The following is a 22,826-nucleotide window of genomic DNA, read 5'->3' as shown; positions in this document are numbered from 1 at the left end:
TTGAACAGATGAATAGAAAAGGAAAAAATAAAACCAAAACAGATTATTAAAGTATGTATAACTTAATAAAAGGGCATTTCACTTGCTGAGTGCTCATTCAGGTAAACCCTTCATCTTTTTTTTTATCGTTGCTATCAGTATTCATATGCATACCATTTAGGTTTTTTTTCTGCTTCAGGACCAATACTGTCCAACAGGAAAATGATGAAGGGATAACAGGAGGTTTCAGAGCAGGTGAGATAAGTCCTTCCTCCTTGCAGTATACTTAGAGCATTGCTGAGTACAATTCTCTTTGTCTTTTCTGGCCAGTCTGAGAGGATGGCGTCCTGATAGCCAGGTGTGAAAATGACAGCCCATGTGTGAGAAATGTAAATCAAATTCTGATTTTTGCCATCACTGCAGGATCAAGATGCGCATTGTTTACAGCAGCACCAATTACCTTCTCTTACAGCATCATGTAAGCTTGTGATACTACTGTAGTCACTCTAGGTATTATTATTAATTTCTAAGATGACACATACTGCAAGTATGCAAGGATATAAAGACAAGTAAAAAAGTAGACAACAATTATAGCTAGTTTTAGTGTTAAAAATATTTATTACTATGAAACATTGTTTTCCTCCCTTGTCAGAGAATCATCCTGTGATCCTGCAAATGTGCCTCTTATTTACAAAGCAAAGTTGAAAAAAAAAAATACAGTTCCATTCTGTTGTCTTCTGTGGAATCAAAATGCAGTACAGTTAGGGGGTTTTTTGCTGTTGCTTAAGGTTCACAGGTACTTTTCAGGGGCAGCAGCTTGCATGCCTGCTGACAATTACAAGCAGAAACAGAACTCATTTTGACGAGCGTCCATGCATATAGTTGTATCCTCAGTGCCTCTCGTGTACATTCCTAAATTCAAGATAATCTTGTTGCAAGGACAAGATAGCCCCTGTTGGTCTGAAAATCCTAATGCTGTCACAGTTTTCCAGTCTATATAAATAGCTGTAGAATAGTTACATTTGGCTGCACATCATAGAGAAAAGTACTGTTGCTGGGTGCTGGAATAATCTGCCATCTGATCCCAACTTTGTCTGTAAAAAGAAACACTGAGAATCATGATTCTGCTTAATAAAATGAAAAGCACAAATTGTGTATCAGGTTCTCTAAGAAGAGATCTTTAGCGTGCTGTTACAGCAAGCTACAGGCAAATGCTTATGAGTATGTATTTTTAAGCCTCAAAGAACACTTGAGATATAGAATTTAGGCTGCATCTTGAATGTTACCGCAGTGACAGTGCAGCACAGGTGGTTTTCCTCCTTTAAGCTTAACCCTTTTTAGTTTCCTATTGCCACCACACTTGCATTTCATTTCAAGTTGGCACTAAGTGAGGTGTGATAGACAGGATGTAGCAAAAAGTGAAGGTACAATCTGATCAAATCCATGTGGAAAAGTTACCACTCCTTTTTATCTCTACTACAGATTAAGCAGTGGGAAGAGAGGCCAAAACTATTGGCAGACTTGATGGAAAAGGCACCTACCAAGTTCAGCCTGGAACAGGCAGTAAGTGTCAGGGTTACGAATGGTGGAAGCGATGTAGACCTCAGGAGGTTTTCTATCTCCTCTGGAGGTGGAGAGGTTTTGTAGCATAGCAATAAGGGCTAAAGTTATCTCTGGATCATATACCACATCTGTACAAAAGGGAAAACACTCAGTATTTATTGAGAACTGAGCAAAAAGCAGAATGAAAACTGCAAAACAAAAATATTCACCTTGCAGGAGAATACAGTTTTTGTATTCAAGGGTTAAAAATTCTCAAGAAGAGACCTTAGAAAATGCTGCTACTTTATGTGCTACATCAAGTTTCCCTCATCTCTAATACCAGTCCAAAATCACTAAAAATCAGCGCTCTTTTTTGTAAATGGATTGTCAAATATTGTATTTAAGCCCATCGTATGGGAGACAGCAAAAACATTGGGTGTTGGTACTCTCTGTACGACTACTTAGGAGAAGGAAACTGCAATGTTTAAAAACCTGTATTTCAGAGGCTGATTGCAAAGGACTTGAACTGCAGTAGTTTTCATCTTGAATAACGTCCCTGAGAGCAGAACTGGGGATGCAAGGTAAGACTGATCGCTAAGGGGTACAAAATCTCAGCCTTACTAATTAGCACTGCGATTCTGCGACGTTGTCAATCTGGTGTTCAGGACTGACATTCAAGTGGTGGTTGTTTACCACACAGAAATGTCAAGACCTGTGCACATACCACTAATGGACACACTGGTTGCTCTTAAGGGCCCGTAATAAGGGAATGTCCTGCAGGAATTAAATAGGAGATGTGTGTAAATCACTTTCAGTTTTGAGTTACTGCCATGAGTCCAACTTGGGCTGGTTTGTGTGTTCTCTGAACAGCAGACTTGGCATTAGGTAACATACAGTGACTTCATTTTATGGAATTCACATACTTAATGTGATACTTTTGATGACAAAGGCAGCGTATTTTGTCATTTTTTCACCTGAATTCTTAAGTAATATTAGCTTCGCAAAGCCCTGAATCACGGAGTAAAATCCTGTAGTTACAGTTAAGAAATCTTACTATTGCTACGTTTTCCATTATTAGGGGTTTTTTTATAAACTCCAGATTTATACATAGGCAAGTTCCAAAAAAAGGTTTGTGTCTGTTGTTTTTTTAGCTCCCTAACTTGTATACTCCTGCATGACAGCACATAGTGAGACATAAAGCAGAGGCGTTAAGTACCTGCTGCAATTATGACGTCAGGCTGAAGATCCAACAGCTGTTTTCCTGTAACTGAGCCCCAGTCCAGTTCCGCAACAATTAGTTTTGGGTTTTGGTCATTTGTTGCTTCTGCCTCCTGGCCTCCAGTCTCCGTTTGGACACGCTGGGTAGTTTCAGGCTCCAAGACAAAGCCGTTCAAACAGATGTTTTCTGCCAGCTGTTTGAGAACGCCATGGTGGTGGTCACTAAATATGTACGTTTTAGGGTTGCAGGTTTTACAGATTGCAATTCCAGTGAAGCCGATCCCACTTCCTAATTCCAAGACTGTCCTGGAGGGTAATGGAGTAAAAGTAGTGCTTATTAGGGCTCCAAATTGAGTTAGGAAATCAAAACATTCCAAGCAATCTAAAGGTAAAATCAGTTACAGATTTTTTCAATAATTTTTGAGTAAACCATCTACAATCTAACTTTTGTCTCAAAGAGCTGGTAAACACTGAAGATGCAATTATAAGCATAAAATTAATTACTTGAAATACTGCTTTTGCATGTGGTACAAAGCATTTCCACCTGATTTTAGATTTCTGCAGCCTGGTTGTCTCCATCTGAACTGGTTGTCCAATTCTTTTAATAGTCCATGGAAAGGAACAGACACGTCAGTAGCACAGCTCCTTTCCTTGTCAGGTCAAGACTTTAAATTAACTTGGTGGAATCTTTCCTCAAAAGTACTTGTTCCTCTTGGCTGCTTATAAACAGAGTCGAGACAATGAAATTGGATGCGCACACCTGCACATTGATCATCTGAAGAGAGGTGAGATGAATCTCATCATGAGGTGAAGTGCACTAGTTCAGTTACAGGCTCGACAGTGCAGTAGCTGAAACTTAACAGCTGGCTTTACAGAGCAGGTCAGTCTGCACGGGGTAATGTGTGGATCTTAAAACCTGTCTTAAAAGAACAATGAGCTCTGCTCCTGGATTGAAGTTTGACTGCTGCAGAACAGACGAGGGCAGCAGATACCCAGTAGCAAAAGGCCACAGCCATTTCCATTATTTTGGGGTTAAATATTGTATGTTATTAAATTACAGGTCTGTAGCTCACAATGTGAATAAAAATATCTTTTCTGATCTTTCATCTGTGCTGCTGCCGTTACCTGTTACTAAAAACTGCAGAGTTCTCTATTGCCCATTCCGCGAGATGAAGAGCAGCGTCCCACGTGACGAGCCCCGTGGTTCCACCAGAGATAATTGCCACGCTCTCGGACAGGGTAACGCATCCTCCCGTGGGCTGCAGGACACACATGAGAAGACAGGGATGGATCAGCACAGACAACAGGTTTTACACTTTACAATCCATATTAGTGCCTGGAAACAGGCAAGAAACACTCCAGGTTTCTGGGAGGTTATTTTTAAAGCAAATTATTGCTTAGTTCAGATGATTAAAAGTGATTTATAATGATGTGGTAGTAGTTCTTACCAGTAAGTAGTTTTTGTAACAGCGAGTAGATTCTTCTTCATTTAATATATCTGCCAGTGCATCATACAGTTCATCCAGTGGTTCAGCTGCTGTGGACTCGTGCTGTGTGATAGGGAACGGGAAAGTGTGGGGTATCAAATTGTTTGTCATGAAACAGAAAACGTGCACGCTTTCTGTCCCATTTTAATAGATTGTTGGCCATAATATTTTACACTGAATGCTGTTTTGTTATTACATAATATAAAACAGGCATATTTTCAAGAAAAAAAATAGTTGGAAGCAACATGAAAAGTAGCCACTACCTTTTTGATGAGTTCCGTCAGAAAGCATCTTCTGTACTTGGTGGAAGGGGGATATTTTACACACAGAGGGTGGAGAATGGTCTAAAACAAGAACAGCGATTGACACCAGTGACCAAGTGAAGATTTTATGAAAGGCAGTGAGAGGCCAGAGAAGTCACTGAGTGTCTCCTTGCGTCATGAAGTGCTTTTAGTCTACAGCTAAAAAACAATGCTGAGCCAGAAAATGAGATTTTATTTCTGAACAGTGTGTTAGTTTGCAGATCTGTGGCAGAAAACGCATTTTTCACTTTTCAAAGAGTAAATAGCAAAACTGAGTGGAAAGATAATCCCATTTGCTGCTCTTCTTTTGCTTTTCTCTTTCTTCTTTCTGGTTTTCTGCCGTATTTGCAAAGTTCAAGCACTGTACAGATTGGTACCTCCACTGCAGTGACCTGGGTCACCTCCCTTTGGCCACTGGAGCACCAGACACAGAACCAGTGGGGCTGACTTGCTTGTGACATTAAAGACATTTGTGCCCAGGCACACGGCTCTTACTGTTGATGCTAAGAACAGCTAAATAACAGGAAGAGAAGGAAATGTGCAATTCTGCCAGGCTCAAGGAAAAACTGTGGCACCAGGGTTTTCTGAGCAAAACCCAGCACAGGACAGCAATCACTTGGGTCACAAGAGGTGGCAGCCCGGGGTACTGCGTGACACCGAGCTGTCCCCCCTTACCTTGTGCAGAATATCCACCAGCAGGGAGGAATCCAGCGAAGTCTGTAGGTTTTGTTCCAGTTCCTAAAACAAAATAAAGCTGCGTCTTCCCTGTCCCCTCCGGCTGTCACCACCCGAGGCCGGTCCGCTCCTTCCCCCGCTCCCCTTCATACCCGCCAGGGGAAGGAGCGGAGCTGCCGGGCCGCCAGGAAGCGGCGCTGGAAGCGGATCCCCAGCTCCGGCTCGGCCATGGCGGCCCCGCAGGCCGCGAGTCTCGCCGTGCCGGGGCGGGGCCTCGAACCGCCGACCCTCCGGTTAAGAGGCTGATGCTCTCCCAGCCCGCAGGGGGCGCCACTCGGGACCCCTCACGTAGCCGCGGGCTCGGCCTGCACGTGGGACCACTTCCCCCCCCCCGATGACGCATCATTGTGCGCCCTGAGGACGTCACTGCTGTGCGCCGTGGCGAAGGACACAGCGCCCGCCCGCCGCGCAGAGCCGGGCCAGGCCGCACCGGGACCGGCGTCACCATGAGCGGCTACAGCGAGGACGAGAAGCTGCGGCTGCAGCAGCTCCGCGTCCTGCGGCGCCGCTGGCTGCGGGACCAGGAGCTGAGCGAGCGGGAGCCCGTCCTGCCGCGGCAGCGGCTGGGGCCGGTGGCCGCGTTCTGGGAGCGGTTCCTGCAGCCCGGGGGGCTCTGGCGGCAGCAGGTGAACGGGGGGCGGGACACGGGCCGGGACCCGCCGCCCCGAGCAGTCCCGGGCCTGACGCGTGTCCCTGTGCCCCACAGGTGTTCAAGGCCTACCAGACCGCCGGGTTCGTCCTGGGGCGGGTCCTGGTCCCCGCCTGGGTCATCTGCTACTACCTGAAGTACCACGTCATGGTGCGTGCGGCCCCGGGGGCGCGGGAGGGCCCGAGGAGGGCGGGGGCGGCCCGGGCTGAACCCGGGAAGCTCTGTCCCGCAGGGAGTGATGGAACCAGCAGCCGCTTCAGTGCGAACGTGCTGGTTAAGTGTCAGCTGCAGGTTCGGGTGACGTCCCGTGGTCTGGTCAGCATTTGTTTTTCCTTGCTTGAGTGACACAAATGTATTTTTGGTGATGTCTTATGGTGGTGGCCAACTTTGACTGTGCTGCCTCCTGTGAGCTGGAAAGACACGTCTTAATTGTTACTTTCCCAGAGGAAAGACAGAGAGCTGTGTCTCTTCAGCCTGGAGAAGAGAAGCTGAGAGGGGATCTTATTGATTCTTATAAATATCCCAAGGATGAGTGTCAAGAGGATTGGATCAGACTCCTTTCAGTGGTGCCCAACGATAGGATGAGGGGCAGTGGGCACAGACTGAAACACAGAAGGTTCCCTCTGAATATAAGAAGAAACTTCGTTACTTTGAGGGTAACGGAGCACTGGAACAGGCTGCCCAGGGAGGTTGTGGAATCTCCTTCTCTGGAGACATTCAGAACCTGTCTGGACGTATCCCGTGCAAGTGCTCGAGATGAGCCTGGACTGGATGATGTGCAGAGGTCCCTTCCAACCCCAATTGTTCTGTGATTCTGTGTCCCTGGGGATGACCAGACTGCAGCTGCTGGTGTGGGGAAGGGCTGTGGCAAACGCCCCAATGATGGGACAGACCTTCCACTTCTACAGTCTTATCCTGCTTGGGAGGGGTAATTGTTTTAGCCTTGGGTCTTTAACTAATGGAAAGTACCCTGCCTAATGAGTCTTGTACTCAGCAGAGCTCATGTTCTAGAAGGGTTGACATCCCTGTTTTGGAAATCCGTCGAACTTCATCTGTGTAACGCTCCTTTTTCCTCACCTCCTCCCTCTCTTCTCCCCCCTCCCTCTTTCAGAAAACGCCGCACGGTGTTGTTATGTCAAATCCACGGATATTCCCAGTAAGTCTATTAATACTTGTTTTATCTTCCAGCTTGGTCAAATAGGCAGAAAAGGGATGACCTGGGGAGAAGTGCAGGTTTGTGCAGTAGCAGTGCAGGGAGAATTTCTAGAAGGATGAGCTTGATCCTGTGGGCAGGCTGCCCTGCAGCAGCACAGTTACAGTATTTTTGAGCAGTTTTCATCTTGTCCTTGTTTCAGCAGTACCTCCCTCTGTAGCAGCAGAATTTCGAGTACCTGGTTGGCAGCACTGCCCATCCTGGGCAGAAAATACAAGCATTCCCTTCTGGCAACACAAGCCTCAGTTACGGCACAGTAACAGCATCTTTGTGTTTAAAGCCTCTGTGAAAGCCTATTTATTAATGCATGGAGCGACAGAGAGGAGTGGTTCTGCTTCTCCTCACTGCCAGGGGTGGCTGTTGTCAGGAGTTGGGAGGAGTTCAGTGCTGACCGTGTGTTGGTTCTGGCCGCACAAGCTTGGTCCCAGGTGTCCCCAAAGGTCCCCCACACTCAGGCATCCCCAGAGAGCTGGAGCTGTGCCACCCTCCACTTGGGCTCAGGTTTACAAAGCGGAGAGTGTCAGATTGTTTGGTTTTTACCAGTTTTCAAACTGCTCTGAGCTGTTACTTATTATTTGGTGTAGTGAGTCAGTGGGCAGATATTCTCATATAAGTTTATCTTTGCTATTTCTGCCAGTTGCACTTTTTTTTTTTTGCATAATACCTGCCTAATTGTGCTTTATCTGAAATAATGAAAAGTTCCATTGCTAATGACCACATAGCAACATACTGAAGGCCAAGCTGTGGGACTCTGACTTCAGCCTAATTACTAACCGTGGGTTTGGAAACTCACAGCTGTGCTGTGTTGAAGGTGGTTGTGCAGTGCTGTAAGTCCAATAGACGTTTTTTTTAAACCAGATAGTCTCAAAATGTTCGGCTGCTGTTCTGTAGCTGAAAAGAAGGGGTAAAGCAAGTGTAGATTTCGGATAATTTGGCTGTGATGTAACTTCAGCAGCCTGGGAAATGCTGAGTGAATGAGAGTGCTCTGAGTGAGTTGTAGTAAGATATTATGTTTTGTCTGGAAGTGGGGATGGTTAGAGCGGAATTGAAAGTGTGCTGTGTGAAGAGAGGGACTGGGTGCAGGAGGAGGTGCTCACCGTGCTCTCTCGTTCCTTCAGGGGGACAGGATTTTAGAGACTGGAGAAATTATGCCACCCTTGCCAGAAGAACCTGATGAGCACCACTGAAAGCTGATTTCCTCCTGCACCAAACAAAGCGAGAACTGCAGCTGCTTTATCTCTTCTATAAAAAAGTCTTTATCGTGCTTCGCCTCAGCCTTTCTGTCATTTACTTTCTCCTTAGTCCAATTTGTTCCAGTTGCTACTCGAATGTGAGTTTCTTTTGCCTTCATTGAGCGTTATCGCTAAGTCCTGGTGACCTCTGACGCCCCTTCCTCAACTTTTTATCTGACCTGACAAGACCTGGCAGCAGGACAGTCTGAAAGCCTCACAGTCACAGAAGAGAGGCTGTAGATCCCAGGGGATTGTGGATACACACACACGGGTAGCAGAAGTGGCACTGCTGCCACAAATCCTTTGTTCTTTACCTTTTAACACTTCCTTCTCTGTCCTCAGCCCTTTCTGACCTGGAGTCTTCCTGCCCTCACTGGCCCCATATAACCGGGGCACTCTGTATCGGGGGAGACCAGGCTCTTGATGAGCAGGGAATTGGAGTCAATGATCCGTATGGATCCCCGCCATCTTGAGATACTTTATGGTTCTAAATATTTTGATGGCTCTTTTGGGGATTGAAATGGTTTAACTAGCAATCCAAAGGGTAACCTGAGGAATGCAAGGGGAGGGGCTGAGACAGAAGCCTCTCATGGAACCCTCATGGAACCATGTGTGACCAGTATAGCCAGTGTTTGTGAGGTCAGGGTCGCAGACAGGAGCCCCGCTGCTGTTCCTGGGGGCAGCCAGACCTCTCACAACACCTCTGGTAGGAACTTGCACCAACAGGCCATGGCCAACGCGGGGCTGAAAACTCTGGTGCCATCGAAGGAGATCAGGGAGGCCGTGGACCCCATATCAGGCACCCACACTCAGCCTGCAGCCTCCAGGTGCCTGCTGAGCCCTCAGGCCCTCGCCAAGCCCTCAGTCGCCTCTTTCCTTGGGTAAAAGGCAGCTCGGGGTGGGCTGGCAACTGGGAACAAAGTGGAGGAGCAACTGTGGGCTGAGAGGAGGCAGGAGGATCCTGCTGGTTATTATTGGAAGGTTCTGGATGGGGGCACTGGGGAAGCTCCAGGGTCCCTGGAAGGGCTGCAAAGTCAGCCGGGGTTGTTGTGGGGCACTGGGGAAGGTAGAGAATCAAGGGGGAGACTGGGAAGTTGATGTGGGTATTGAGGGTTATCAGTGGCAACACGGGGACAATGGGGTTAATGGAGGGGTTATGGGGGTCAAGACTTGTGTGTGCTTCCCATGGCCTTGGGGGTCCCTGTCACCACCTCTGCCTCACGTTATGTCAGTGCCCCCAGCGTGGAGTTCCCGAGGAGCGCTCCTTCCTCAAGCTGCTGCAACCTGAAGCGAACCTTTGGCTCTACCAATTTGCTGCTGCTCAGCCTGGATGATGCTGATGACACCGCAGAGGAGGAGGACGAGGAGGAGGAGGAGGAGGAGGAGGAGGAGGAGGCGGCTTCCCCAGGCCCCTGCCTGCACTTGCCATGCCCCAAGGATAACACTGAGCCCATCGCCCCACCGGTGAGTGACTGCTGGGGTCCCCTGACACCCCCACTCCACTAATGAGAGGCTGGTTGGGGTGCCCTACATCTCCAAGGATGATCTGCTCACTTCTGCAGTGCTTGTGAGGAACTGGGGACTGTGACCAGGGGGGTACCTCATACCCGCAGGGCTCCAAAATTCCCCCAAGGAAGCCCTAATACCTCTTTTCCTTTAGTGAGAGCCCCTCCAGCACTACAGGGAATTTGTAGTACCCCCAGAGTTCTGTGGACATCCCCTAGAGCTGCCCCGATCCCCCCTGTCCCTATGATGTGGGGCCCAGGTGGCTGTTCTGTGCCACAGGCTCGGTCCCAGGTCTCAAGCACTAATGTGGGTCAGGTTGTGGAGCCTGTACATGTGGCCCCAGGATCTCCTGGGCATTTTGGAACAGATAACCCACCCTGAGTAGTGGGAATAGATACCTCTCCTTAAACAGGGAGGGGTTTGACTGTAACCACCCTACCAAAAAAGACAATACAGGACACGGAACTCGTCCCGGCACAGTTACAGCCAGAGCATTCATCACCGCCTGCCCTGTCAGCCTGAAGGAGCTCGTGCCACCTGTCGAGCAGGAGGAGCACCTACCCATTGTGAGACACCACACTGCTGACGCGTGCTGGACCTGCGTGACGAGTGTCCCTCCGCAAATACAGCGTGGCTTTTCCCCTGGGGGCTCTGGGCCTCAGACCTCTCAAAATCTTTGGGTCTTATTTCCCTCTTGCGCTAAATGTGGGCGATGTGTTATCTTGACAAATCAAAATTCTTCTGGGTTTGTATGATATTGTTCCCTCAAATGTCTTGTTTTACACACACCCCTTACACGTATGTACACACAGGAGTAAGGGGGGTACACACAGGTACATCTTCTACATAACTTCCTTTTGAGATCCTTGCTAGGTAAAAAATATTAGAACTACTCTGATTAGCGATAGATACACATATGTAATATATATTTAGTCAAGAGTTAACATTTCTTTGCACCTCTCTTGTTGCAAAAAGCCTTCCAACAGCTCAAAGCTGCATGGAGGAAGACCTCCTCCCAAATGGGTGATGGACCATATGCTCTGAGCTCTGACTTTCTGTTCAGCCCTTGGGGGAACCATCAGGACCTTGTCGTTCCTCAGGTTGCAAAGGAGAGGGTTAGGGCAGATACCAGGAAAGAGCCACTTGCCAGTCCCAAACTGGGGCAAACTGGAGGCAGAGCAGGAGGTGAGGATGGAGGGAGGTGCTCATTAAAAGCTTGATGTCTTGGGAAACAAGGACTGGAAGATCTTGGGGTGCTTGAGCACACCAGCTCTTCCTCTCACCTGCTGTGCCTCAAGCAGGAGTTGCTGGTTCAGCACTGTCTGTGAGAACTTGGCCAAGAAGCCACTCTGGGCATCCCCTAGTCCTTGTCAGCCCTGTCTGTGCCATCCTTCATGGCTGGCTTGTTGGGCCTCCTCCATGTCACCTCCCAATCCCTCCCACCCCCCGGGCTGTCCCATTGTGTACCAGCTCCCAGCCAGTGCCAGACAAACTTGTTTTCCAGAGGAGGAGATGCTGAGGATGCAGAGCCATCTCAGCACCTGTGTCTGTGCTGATGCACGGTGGAACCTGTGAGGATTGATACGTTATTTGCTTCTTGGATATCGGCTGATCTCGACTGGGCAGGTCCGTGGGGCTGAGCAGGCTGCAGCCTGTGGCACTGTGAGAACCGGCTGATGCTCCTGCAGAGCTGCTCTCCATCAGCTTTGAGAAGCTGCGGGGACTGGGAGAGAGTCTTTGCAACTGGGGGAGTGCAAGTTTAGCACCATTGTCAGGAAAGGCTGAGGATGACCCAGGCAGCTACAGGCCAGCCAGTGTTGCTGCAGTCCCCAGGAAAAAACATAGAATGGGGCCCTTTAGAAGGTGTGGCAGGTGGGGGAGATGGGGAACACTCATCGTGGAGTTAGAGTGCCTGAAAAATGTGATCGCTTTCTGCGATACGATGACAAGGTTTGATCAGAGCAGAGCAGGGGATGACATTTACCTTGCCTTCAGCAAGGCTTTCAGTGCTACTAAAGCATTTGTTTCCGGGAATGCAGTTCACTGAAATATTGATGCCTCTGCTGCATCTGCTGAAAGTTTGATTCTCTTTATAATCAATGATAGAAATAGGAACTTATCTGGAATAACTGGAACGCTCAGTCTTTCTCCATTGCTCACGGGTGAAGATGTGATGGCTGGTACAATTTACATGCCTCAGTTTATACATCTAAAATTATGTAAATCCCAGTTCATGTGACTTCCTAACATAACATGCTGGCATTCATCCACTGTTTGAAATCACTTTGTAGCTGGGCAAATTTAGTTTTATACGTTTGCTCTCCAAGTATAGGGGGCCATGCTGATAATGTAATTCCAGCCAGGAACTCCCCCATCACATCAGAAGAGTTGGATGTCAAGCAGCTGCTTTTTTTGTGCTGTGTAGATACGATGTTGAAACCCACACTGAGTGTGCAGTGACTCCACTGCTCCTCTCTTCGCTCAGTGCTGTGCAGTCATACTTCTCATGTCTCAATTAATAACCATGTGCATAACAAAAGCAGCTTAATTCAGCTGCCCCCACATAAGCGTGCAGAGGCATTTTAGGTGCTTTTAAGATCCTTCCTTGTCTCCAACTGCTCCTTAGTAAGGCTGAATATAGCAAGGATGAAAACATCCCATATGTCTTGTGTGATGTGTGGACATCTTGGACACCCTGTCCCGTTACAGCTGACGCTGTTGTTTAGATGGTGATGGGTCTCACTTGCAATAGCCACCATGGTGCAGCTGGCGGTTTCTTACTCAGCCCAACCTCACCCTTTATGCAGTGGTTCCCAACAGGTTTTGTCTTACACTGGGCAGGGGAGCCTCACTGTCCATTTCGGGGTGCAGGGCCATGTGCCGGGACACCTGCCCTGTGCTTTTCTCAGCTGCTGGGGGAGCAGCCTGTGACTTCCCCAGCCCAGGAAACCTGCCTGTGGGTGAGGGCAGCAGGGAACAGCTCTTCCCTTGGTCCACTCTTGGAGAGTGAAGGGAGAGCTGCTTCTGCAGCCTCTGGAAAAGATCTGTCTACAAATAAATGCATCAGTATGACTAGCAGTTACATCTCACTGAGAGATGGACAGAAGCAAAAGCTATTCACTTGGCTTTTGGTTCCTGCATCGTCTTCACAGAAGACTGACGGGTTTGCCAAACGTGTTGCTATCACAACTCCCCTCAGCTGCCCACAGAGAAAGGCTCAGGTCCCCTTGGGCTGGGCCCAACAGCCTAAAGATAACATTTCCCCCATTAAGCAGCTGTCCTTTTTCATCCAGCAATCATTAATCCCCCCTCCAAGTGCAGTGGCAAGAACGATGCTGCTTTTGCTGGAACAATGACCATTTATTTCACATCTGCGTGTGCCAGATCGACTTGGCCATTTTTGCTTATGACTGCAGGAGGGGAGCACCCCTGCACCCCGAGCTGCCCCTGCTCCACATCTCAGCGGTGCAGGAGGGTTTGAAGCTGCTGCTTAGAACAGGTGAGTCTGAACTGAAGCTGGCAGGGGGAACATGCTCCACTCGAGGGCTGTGGTTTTTGGGCACAGCTTTTGAGGGGCCACCGAGGCTCCTGCCGCCGAACGCCCGCGCTCCGCTCCCGCCTGGCTCCCCGCCACCGCGGGCTGCAGGGTGGCTGCGCATCGCCGGGAGCGCCGGGCCGGCTCCCTGCCAGCCTCATGTGCTGCCAGGTCATTAAGAGCTGTAATTAGCCAGGGTTCGGCGGCTCCTTCCAAGGCGGCGGGGCAGCCCGGATCCGCTCAGCCCCGGGCTCCCATCCCTGCGCCGGGCGCGCCCGGGCTCTGATCCTGCGCCTGCCCCGGGGAGCGGATGGGAACCGCTCGCCCCGCGGCGCCGGGACACGCTCAGCGGCTCACGTAGCCTCAGAAGAAAACGTGTTCTCGGTCCGGGAGCTCAGGACCGTGTTCCCCGCCGTTCGCACCCGAGGCTCCGACCGACCGGAGACCCGCGGCCCTCGGGCGGAGCCTCCGCGCCCCGCTCCCGCCGGAGCCCCGGGGGAAAGCGCCGCCTTCGGTGCGGACCCCCCGGACAGAGAGGGCGCTCTCCCCGCAGAGCACCCTGGGAATTGTAGTCCTCACTCTCACGCAGGGTCCCCGCTACCGGCCGGGCCGCGCCTCGCCGCCGCCCTGCCCCGCTCCCGCCGGCCCCTCGCCCGCCGAAGGGGCCCCGCGGCCGCCCCCCGGCCCCGAATCACCGCTCTCGGCGCGCTCCGCTCCGCCATCGCCTTCCGCTTCCTCCGCGCGGCGCCCCTCGGGGCTTGTAGTCCCCCCGCGCTATTCACAACGGCCTCTGCGCTGTTTCCGCGCCGTAGCACCCGGAGGCCGGGATGGGGCGCTACGCCACGGCGGCGGCGTAAGGGCGGGCTCAGGGACTCCGGGGCAGGCCGGGCCGGCGGCGGAGCGGGAGGAAGGCGCCGGCAGAGCGGCCGGGAGCCGCGGCGGCTGGCAGGCGGGAGGGCGGGCGGGAGGGAGGGGGTGGAAGTTGCTCTGCCCGGGGGAAAGCGCGGGGCCGGGGGGGGACGCGAGCAGCAGCGCGGCCGCCTCCATCCTCAGGTAAGCGGCAGCGGGGGGCGGCGGGGGCCTCCGGGGGCGCGGGGGAGGCGGGTTCGGGCCTCCCGCTGCAGCCTCGCGGGCCGCGGCTCCCGGCAGCGGGAGCTCTCCCGGCCGGAGCCTCCGGCTGGGCCCTGGCCATCCCGGGCCGCCCCGCACCACCTGTTGCCGGTGGGCCCGAGACGGCTGGGCCGGTGGGGGCGGTGGGAGCCGGGCCTGGGGGCCCGCGGCGGGACCCGGTGTCGGGGTCCTGCTACTGGGGGGAGCCGGGACTCCCGCCTCTGGGCTCTGCGGCTGTTGGGGTGCCCGCCCAGGCTGTGAGTGACCCGGGGGCTGCAGCCGCCCTGCTCAGACCTCAGCGCGGCCGCACGCCCTGGCGGGGCTTTACTGGACTTGGGTGTCGCGCAGCAGCCGTGGGGAGGCGGCGGAGGTTCCGTCAGCCCCGCGCTGCCGTGCCGGACCCGCCGGCACCGAGCCCTTGAAGCCAGCCCCGGTCTCAGCCTGGGGAGAGCGAACCCCCGGGTTATCCTCGCCTCGCTGATGGTGGGTAACGGGCTGGGTACTGCTGAGCACCGGCTCGGGGGCTGGACCACGGCAGAGAGAACCAGGGATGCCTGTTCTTCAGGTCTGCACTCTAACCTTCCAGGTTAGAAACCCGTCTGCTAGGGGGTGAGCAGGGTTTTGTGCGGAGTTGTTACAACATTTGCGAGTTTGCCCTTTGGAATCGGTTGGCTGGCTATTACGCTTGGGTCTTTAAAGCATCCTAAAGCTCCTCAGGCCTCGGTGCTCCATCAAGACCCCCAGATTTTACTGCATATCAGCTCTCCTGCAACTGTAGGCATGTCAGCCTCCAGATCCTGGATGCAGGAATCTGTTACAGTGGGTGGAAAAGGCTTTGTACACTGACCAGCCTCTCCGTTTTCTGAGCAGCTCTCCTCTCCCTGCGCCTGGTTCTGGGGTACATCCCTGACCCCTCGAGCATCAAGAAATCTGGGAGAGATTGAATAATGTGCACGTTGTGTTTGAAATGTCATATTGTTTCCTCCAAGCGTTTTTTCAGATCGAAATCTCAGCTGGTGCTCAGCGCTCCGCAGGCCTTCGGGCCCAGGATGCGGATGGGTGGTTTTTCATGGTCGGACAGAAGGTTATCTGGGAAGCTCTTGCTGTACGTGGCCTGGGGCATTTGTGCACTGATGGTGGTGTGGTGCTGCGGGTCGGTCAGGAGGTACTGGAGACCAGGAGATTCGTTTAGAGGGAGCTGAGGTGGAGATCAGCGGATCACAGCTGCGGGCTGGTGGAGAAAGGCTGCAGATCCCCTCTTGTCAGTCTGAACACCGAGATCTTGCCATTCTTTGCACACTGTCACCTGGGACTTGTAGGGACTTGTGCTTCAGGGCTGCACTCTGTGCGAGCTGCCACCTTTCCTAAGCTGGAGCAGGCCTGTGGTGGGAGGATGGCCAAGCGGCAGACCCAGCCTCCTGTGATGCTACGAGTCTGCTGGTGGCTTTTGCATGGCCCTTTCTCGACAACTGCTGCCAGACAGACTGGTGTGTGCCCAGGAGTGAACCAGGACTGAGCTCTGCCCAAGGAACGAGTTGCAGGAGCATAACGTGTCAGAGAAGCATGATTCAAATTAAGATGATTTTATGTACATGGGGATACTATTAACTAGCTTAAAGTTGCATCAGCTTCTGTTTGTGTCCAAGGCTTTACCAGTTGAATACAGAAGGCAAGACCCAACATTACTCCCCTCCCCGGGTGGGGTTGGAGGGCTAGAGAGGCCTTTGAAGGTTTGAAGTGACTTGCTGTGTTTGCTGAGCCACGTTGCTTTGGCAGGAAAGAAAACAGCCTCCTGCAGCCCGATGACTTAGTGCGTAAGGGAACCCCAGGCATGGGCCAGGCACAGTGTCTTTTGAATCGGAGCAAATATTGAAAAACAAACCAAAACTGCTAAAGTTGCACATAAAAAAGACTGGGCGTCCTGCCCAGACTTGGAGCTGCCTCACTGTAGCAGAAGGGCTGGGTAACCCTGTGTGGGGGCTGGATCCCCTCGTGGGGTACCCAGGTTACCCTGCTGCTCTCCCGGGCTGTCCATGGGGCACCCTGTATCTTTGCTCTGGATACCACTGCTTTGCAGCTGAGAGCAATTGGCTTTATCATGTGGAAAATACACTTCCATCCACCCCGGAGGTTTTGCGGGAGTTTGTCAGGTTGTAGTGGTTGCACATGAGACCTTGAGAGACACCCGGCCTGTCCCTGGGCCCGTGGACACGCCTGTGCTGATTTCCACTGATGGGGACGTCACCTGCTCCAAGCTGAGATGCAAGTGGCAGAAAAGCTTATTTCCTCTCATCTTCCTGCTCCATCTGAAACCAGGCTTTTGTTCGTTGCTGGGTTCCTACTGACCCTTTTGCGAGCAGAGTGCCCCGGGAAGGAACAGATCCTGTGCATTTCTGAGTGAGAGTCTTTTTGAAGCAGGTCAAGGCTGGAGCGATGGGCTGTGGCTGCCTGTGGTCAGACCCAGGGGCTGGGAGAGAGGAGGCTGATGTGGAAAGCGTGCATGTGAGCCCATGTCCTGCCAAGATGGCTCTGTTCTAGTGCACGGTGAACAGCAGATTTGCTGGGACCTGGGCCTCTGAGAAAGGTCATACGCAGTGCAGCCTTGGGAAAGCTGCTTATGCGGGTGGGACAGGTGAGTCAGTGGCTTCCTCCTCATTTTCCATCATAATCCCACTCTTGAGAGCGAGATGTGCTGTGTGCCTGCTCCCCACAAGCCTCCGGGATCTGCCTGCGTTTGCCTCAGCTGTGCTGGTGGCTGTTGGGCCCTGCCTGGCACACAGCCCCCTCCAGGCCACTGTCACCAAGCTGGGCAGGGAGGAACAGGCTACTACTGAATGTCTGCTGCACTCCCGTTACTATTTGGAGTGTTGTCGTCTGCCTTGTATTTAGCAAAGGCAGCTGAGGAAGGCAAGGGAGGCAGAAGGGCTCTTGCCTGCACATGAAAAACATTTAACTCTTGCCTTCACAGCTCCCTTCCCCGCCGTGTTGGTGGCTCTCAGGTTGGCTGATAGGAAATGCCAGTGGTGTTCCCAAAATTTCTCATGTTCGGTCGCTTAAAGGATGTGGAGGGTTTTTGTGTGGCATTTCCTCTTGCTCTGGAAAAAATGCTGCTGCCCTAGTGCCTGGGCAGAAGGGAGAAAGGAGAGCCCTGGAAAGGAAATAAGATCCAAAGAAATGTGTCACCAGCAGAAAGAGCAATTGTTTTCCTGCATTTATATTGCAGAGCATTGTCCTGTTCAGGCAGCTGATGTTTGACAGCCAAGATAATACATTTATATTGATGTAATTAGCCGGACGTGGAGTTTGCTGAATGGCTTGGGGGCAGCATGCTTTTCAGTCTAACTCTTGCAAATAGATCAGTGAGGACTGGAAAGCTGCCGTGGGTTGCTAGAATTGGCCCTTTGGGTTTCTGGAGGTTGAGTACATAACTGCTGATATTTCCTATTGTGCTGTACCCTGCCTATTTGAAAAGAAAATAACTTGAGGGAACGTGGGGCTATTTTTGCCAGCTTGAGATGATCAAATTTGATTTCTAAAAACTGAAGCTGAGTCTTTAGGCTTGCACATTAAAAACAGTATTGGAACCATATCTCTGTTCCTCTACAAATGCATGCCTGTGTACTTTGCCAATAGTGTAAACTCTAATATGTTTTCACAAAAAAAAAAAAAGAAAAAAAGAAAAAGAAAAAAAAGGAAATAGCTTTTCTGTTCCTGCAATGCAGCCCCTTTTGTAACAAGCCAGGGCGCTCACTAAATGCTGTGGGCCTGAACAGTGTCAGCATTCCCGGAGGGTGACAATTGCTCTGTGTCAGGGAGGCCAAGCTGGCATCTCACCTCACTCCTGGGATTGCCAGCCCCTTCCAAAGCTGCAGGGTTATCAATACACATTGGCTTTGGTAACATGAGACCAAGACCTTACAGAAAGCTGTCGCACCCCCGCTCCAGTGATATCGCCCAGCTGCATTGCCAATGTGGCTCTTCCTGCAGCACTGAAGTTTGCCCTTTTGCATCTTGTTCCCGGCGCCAGCCCAGATGATTTTGCTTTACTGTAGATATCACAGACAGCTTCCCAGCTTGGGTTGTGTTCTTCTGACAGCAGAAGGTCCTTCTGCTCCTGTAACAAAAAGGTTTGCAAAGAAGCTGACTCGCAGGCAGCTTTGCTGAGCAACCAGTTAACTCCCCCGCATTTGTGCCGGTCCGTGGAAGTGGGAACATGGCACGAGGGCCTCTGTGTGCTGGGCTGTGTCCTCCTACCCTGGCAGCCCTGCCCTCTGGAGAGGCTGCAGCACTGATGTGCTCAAGGTCTTGCTCTCCAACTTGTCTGTATCAGTCGCCTGCCTGTCAGACTCTGACCAGCGGGCAGAGCTCAGGCAATCATTGGAATTTCAGCACAGCCAAAAGGCTTTATTTTAAGCTGCTGGGTGTTAAGCGGTTTCTCTTCCTGGCTCATGCGTATGTGAATGTGTCTCCTACAAGAAAAATGACGTAGTGTCATGTAGGCTGATGTAGGCGTTGTGGGGTGCTCCATCCTCTGGTGTTTGTCTCGCTCTCACTAGCTCTCCTCGTGAGCCTTAAGCCTTTGCAGGGGGCAGGAGCAACTCGACTGAGTGCTGTGGAGATGCTGTGGGCCTGGAGCTCCCTGTGTAACCAGTGCTGTACAGAACCTTGGGCTAAAAGGATCAGGGTTGTCCTTTTGAACCTTCATCAGTCCCTTATTTACTTTTTACCGATCCCTGAGTGGTGTCTCTTGCCCTCTCCAAAACATTCTCCATTTGCCGGTTTGATTCCATTAGCAGCACAAGTCCAGGCGTTCATCATAGCTCACCTTTTCCTCACTGCCTGGAAATCTCAGTGGTGCAGAGCACTGGAAGAGAAAAGGTCTTTGTGAATTCACCATAACTTACCCCAGGGGCATCACGCTGCACCTCATGGTGTGGCTGTGGGGAGGGCGGGCAAGGTGGTGGGGGCAGAACTGGGTCCGTTGATCTTGCGTGCTTCTGCCAGGCTCCTAAAGACGGTCGGTGATCATGTTCTGGCTCAATCCTTATTTGCTTTTTTGCTCCATCCTCAATCTAAAATAGAGAAGGTGAGAGAGTGTGGTGAACCAAACAGCTATGGACAAGGGTTCTTGTTGCCTCCATCTGATAAAAGTCCATTGCAAAGGAGACAGCACTTTCACAATGTGTGAATTTCATTAAAATAGATTGTTTTGAGAACACAGAATATGAAGTGGGAAGGGGGAATGTCTTGGGGGAGGGAGGTTTACGGAGGCAAGCATTCAAATGTTGTGTCTTCTGGGGGTGCGATGGGCACATTTGACATAATCAGAGGAATTTGTACTTTTGAATTTCCAGTAGATGTAACCACTAATGATGTCCTGGCCATGCAGAGTAATTAACATCTGTTTCTGTATTTGAACATTCAGGCAGTGTGCCCCTCCAGACATCCGTGCGTTCACAACAGACCCCTTGGGAGATTGTGCCCTGTTGCTAATTGTTGAGAGCTGTCCAGAATCCTTCTCGTTAAGATCCTGCTGTGCTCCTGAGGTGTTGTGTTACCTGGTACGACGACAGCTCTCACCAGAATGCTAAGCAGCAGCCGCCGTCAGAGAGAGTAAGGCCAGTGGTGGGAATAGAACTGTGAAGTCACCGCGAAAGGTCCTGAAACCACGAGTGAAGAGTCCAAGTGGACCTAAAAGCAGACCAGTTCCTGTCTCCAGGTGGGATTGCGCTCCAGCCTGTCGCCAGCCGGATGCCGCGGGAAGCACAGAGCCTTCTGAGAGCTGTTATTCGAGTGGATGCTGATTGAGTGGCCTAAAATGTGAGGTTGGTTCCATCTGCTAGTGCAATGCTGATAGGCCTGGAGTCTCAGCAGCTGTTGATTCTTATGTGCATTTCTGTCCTCTCTGTTCACCAGCCTGGTGCAGCCCCCGCTCCTTCTAGCAGGCTTGGTGTGCGGCCAGCGGCTCTGCGCAGAGACCGTCTAGCATGCTCCTCCAGCCGGGCCGCTCAGCGGGTGCCAACAGCAGCCGTTTGGTTCCAGGGACACCAGGCTGACTTCACACCAACCGGGCATCGGACCTGCAGAGCAGAAACTGTGCTGGGTGAGAGGCTTTTCTGACTGTGGTTGGCTCTGGGCTGCGAGTACCTGAAAGGAAAAGACCTTTTCTGGTTTTTAGGCACGGTTACTCTGCTTCTTGTCTTCCATGCCTCTCGTTCTTGTCTTGTTTTTTATTTCTTCTTTGAGTGTTTCCCTTGCTGTCTGTGTGAAGGCCATGTGCTCTTATGGGTGGGGACAGTGGTGTCCCCTGGTTTTCTCATAGCAAAGAAGAAACTGTAAGAGTGGAACGGAAAATGTGGAGTTTTCCAGGACCTCACAGTCTATAACTGTGGAAACTGCATGACGGTCCCAGGGTGTGTTTGAGGCAGTGCGAGGGCAAGGAAATACATTAATCTGTGAAACTCTGCATTGCTTTGCTTGCAATAATCACAGCGCCATAGCAGTTCCCAGCCCAGGACTGGGGCAGAGAGGTGAGTGTGATGTACCTGCTGTGGCTGGGCTGCTCTCAGCCTGGTGATTCAGAGCTTGCTCTGCAGGGGCAGGACGAGGTGGTGGGAAGCTGCTCTGAGCCTGTACCTTCATGATACGCTTGTGATTTCCACTGCAGAAGAGTGTCTGATGGTGGTGTCCTAGCGCTCAAATGAGCCAGGCTGATGTGGTCTTATCCCAGCCAGGTCTTTGGATCAATTGAATGCACACTAGTGTGCTGCGTGTTGGCTGATCTGGTCTGCCTGGATGTTTATGAGCAAGCTGGAGTCTCCATGTGAGTTTGGTGTCCAGCTTCAGCAGAAGGTCTGCAGGAATCTCTTGCAGTTTGTGGTATGTGAAGCCAGACCATGAGCACTTTGGCCTTTGGGTGGTGACTGTCACCAAGCAGGTGTTGGCTGAGATCTGTGCCCTGGCTAGTCCTCAGCTGTGGGAGGGATGAAGTAACATTCCTGCTCTTGGATCACTTTTGATGCAGCCTTAGGGTGTGTTGTGAATGCTATTGCAGTTGTGCAAAGCCCTTGTTCCCGTTGCCTGACCTTTCCATGCCGGGTGCTTCAGCAAGCAGAGCCTGGTGGAGGGAAGGTTGGTGGTCTGCAGTCCCACACGAGGCTGAGGCAACTGGATATGTCTTGGAAAGCATTTGAGAGTGACTCCTGTAATGTGATCTCCTCTGCATCTGCCTGGTTGGATTAATGGGAGTTCAGCATGCAGCCAACTGGTCTTGGTTAAGAGGCCAGCTCCATCGCTGTGTGGGGAGGCGTGCTGGATGGCTCGTTAGGGCTGGGTTTACTGTAGCAAAAGCAGCTTTTTACTCAAAGCATCTGCGTTATGTTTCAGCTCTTTCATCTTAGAGTACAGCAGTTTCCTCATGTGATCATTATATTTGTTCAAATAACTGCTCTCATGGGCAAATATTGCTTAAGGCGTCGTGTAATTGAACACATCCCACAGTTTCAGCTGTATTGGTGTAGCTGAAGAGGAGCCGCTTGTGACAGACAGTAAGCTAGTGTAGCTACTGCGGTGAGAAAAGGGGAGTATTGTAGTGGTGTGGGGCACTGTTACATCTCTGTCACTTCAGTTGTACCAGGTGTGATTCTACTCATATAATTTCAGTTATGAAATGATTTCCTAAGAGCAATAATGGCATGGGTACAACATCAGTATGCAAAAGGATTCATGTGTTTTTCAGAATGGCCCAGGACAGAGCACGAGTGTAATTTGGAGGTGGAGAGGGCTGAGCAGTGATGAGATGTTCTCCATTAGGTTATCACACTGAGCTGTGCTGCAAGAGGAACTGTCTTCTTGCCCCCTCTGTGTTTCTCTGTCTCTGTCCTATGTTCCTTGTCCTTGCAGAGATGACAGCAGCTTCTTGTACAGTTCTCAGTGATTCTTATGCATTTGTCTCTTGGTTATTTCTGATGGAAATGCCAAATGCCACTGTTGTCTGTCAGGTGTGTCCTACCTCTGTGCTTGCCTGAGGCACAGCCAGATATGTGGTGGTTTAAATCTAGGGCGTTTGGTTGGAAATTGGGACATGGTGTCCAGCTGAAGCTGGGAAAGTCCAAACTGCATACAAATGGCAGAAGGAGGCACTCAGGTACCACCGCCCTTGCGGCTTTGAGCAGGGTGGTGTGGTGAAGTCTGGGAGCTGTGTCTTGTGAGGGATGCAGCTGGACATGGCTTGGACAAATTATATATTTACGGTCTGTCTAATCTGTGTTAGAATTAAAGCTATGGCTGGAGTGTCTGGGAACAGTGTGCTCAGGGGA

At 51.2% G+C, this 22,826-nt stretch overlaps 4 protein-coding genes across 4 annotated transcripts in view; 3 read left to right on the top strand and 1 right to left on the bottom strand.

Moving 5' to 3' along the window:
• Positions 1 to 441: 441 nt before the first annotated feature.
• Positions 442 to 5,595, bottom strand: EEF2KMT (eukaryotic elongation factor 2 lysine methyltransferase). Its single transcript, XM_080354191.1, has 8 exons — positions 5,356 to 5,595; positions 5,204 to 5,266; positions 4,490 to 4,570; positions 4,188 to 4,289; positions 3,865 to 3,998; positions 2,738 to 3,045; positions 1,521 to 1,670; positions 442 to 1,073 (listed from the first exon to the last, which is right to left on the bottom strand). The coding sequence occupies exons 1-8, from the start codon at positions 5,431 to 5,433 to the stop codon at positions 973 to 975; spliced, it is 1,017 nt and encodes a 338-aa protein (XP_080210317.1). The 5' UTR covers positions 5,434 to 5,595; the 3' UTR covers positions 442 to 972.
• An 18-nt stretch (positions 5,596 to 5,613) lies between these two features.
• Positions 5,614 to 8,389, top strand: NDUFB6 (NADH:ubiquinone oxidoreductase subunit B6). Its single transcript, XM_080354193.1, has 4 exons — positions 5,614 to 5,889; positions 5,970 to 6,062; positions 7,024 to 7,068; positions 8,244 to 8,389. Exons 1-4 carry the CDS (start codon positions 5,710 to 5,712, stop codon positions 8,310 to 8,312), a joined length of 387 nt encoding a protein of 128 aa, XP_080210319.1. The 5' UTR covers positions 5,614 to 5,709; the 3' UTR covers positions 8,313 to 8,389.
• Positions 8,390 to 8,510: 121 nt separating this feature from the next.
• On the top strand, positions 8,511 to 10,830 carry LOC308046403 (uncharacterized protein). Its single transcript, XM_080354192.1, has 3 exons — positions 8,511 to 9,238; positions 9,590 to 9,821; positions 10,311 to 10,830. Exons 1-3 carry the CDS (start codon positions 8,958 to 8,960, stop codon positions 10,383 to 10,385), a joined length of 588 nt encoding a protein of 195 aa, XP_080210318.1. The 5' UTR covers positions 8,511 to 8,957; the 3' UTR covers positions 10,386 to 10,830.
• Positions 10,831 to 14,412: 3,582 nt separating this feature from the next.
• The window catches only part of CAPN15 (calpain 15), a 58,138-nt gene continuing 49,724 nt past the window's right edge, over positions 14,413 to 22,826 (top strand). Inside the window, 3 exon segments of the mRNA XM_080353854.1 lie at positions 14,413 to 14,451; positions 19,934 to 20,333; positions 20,425 to 20,611. The gene's annotated coding sequence lies outside the window, so the exon portion shown is untranslated.

Source organism: Nesoenas mayeri (assembly GCF_963082525.1).
Source record: "Nesoenas mayeri genome assembly, chromosome: 15".
Classification (NCBI taxonomy): Eukaryota; Metazoa; Chordata; class Aves; order Columbiformes; family Columbidae; genus Nesoenas; species Nesoenas mayeri.
This window is presented reverse-complemented; position numbering and strand designations above follow the sequence as displayed.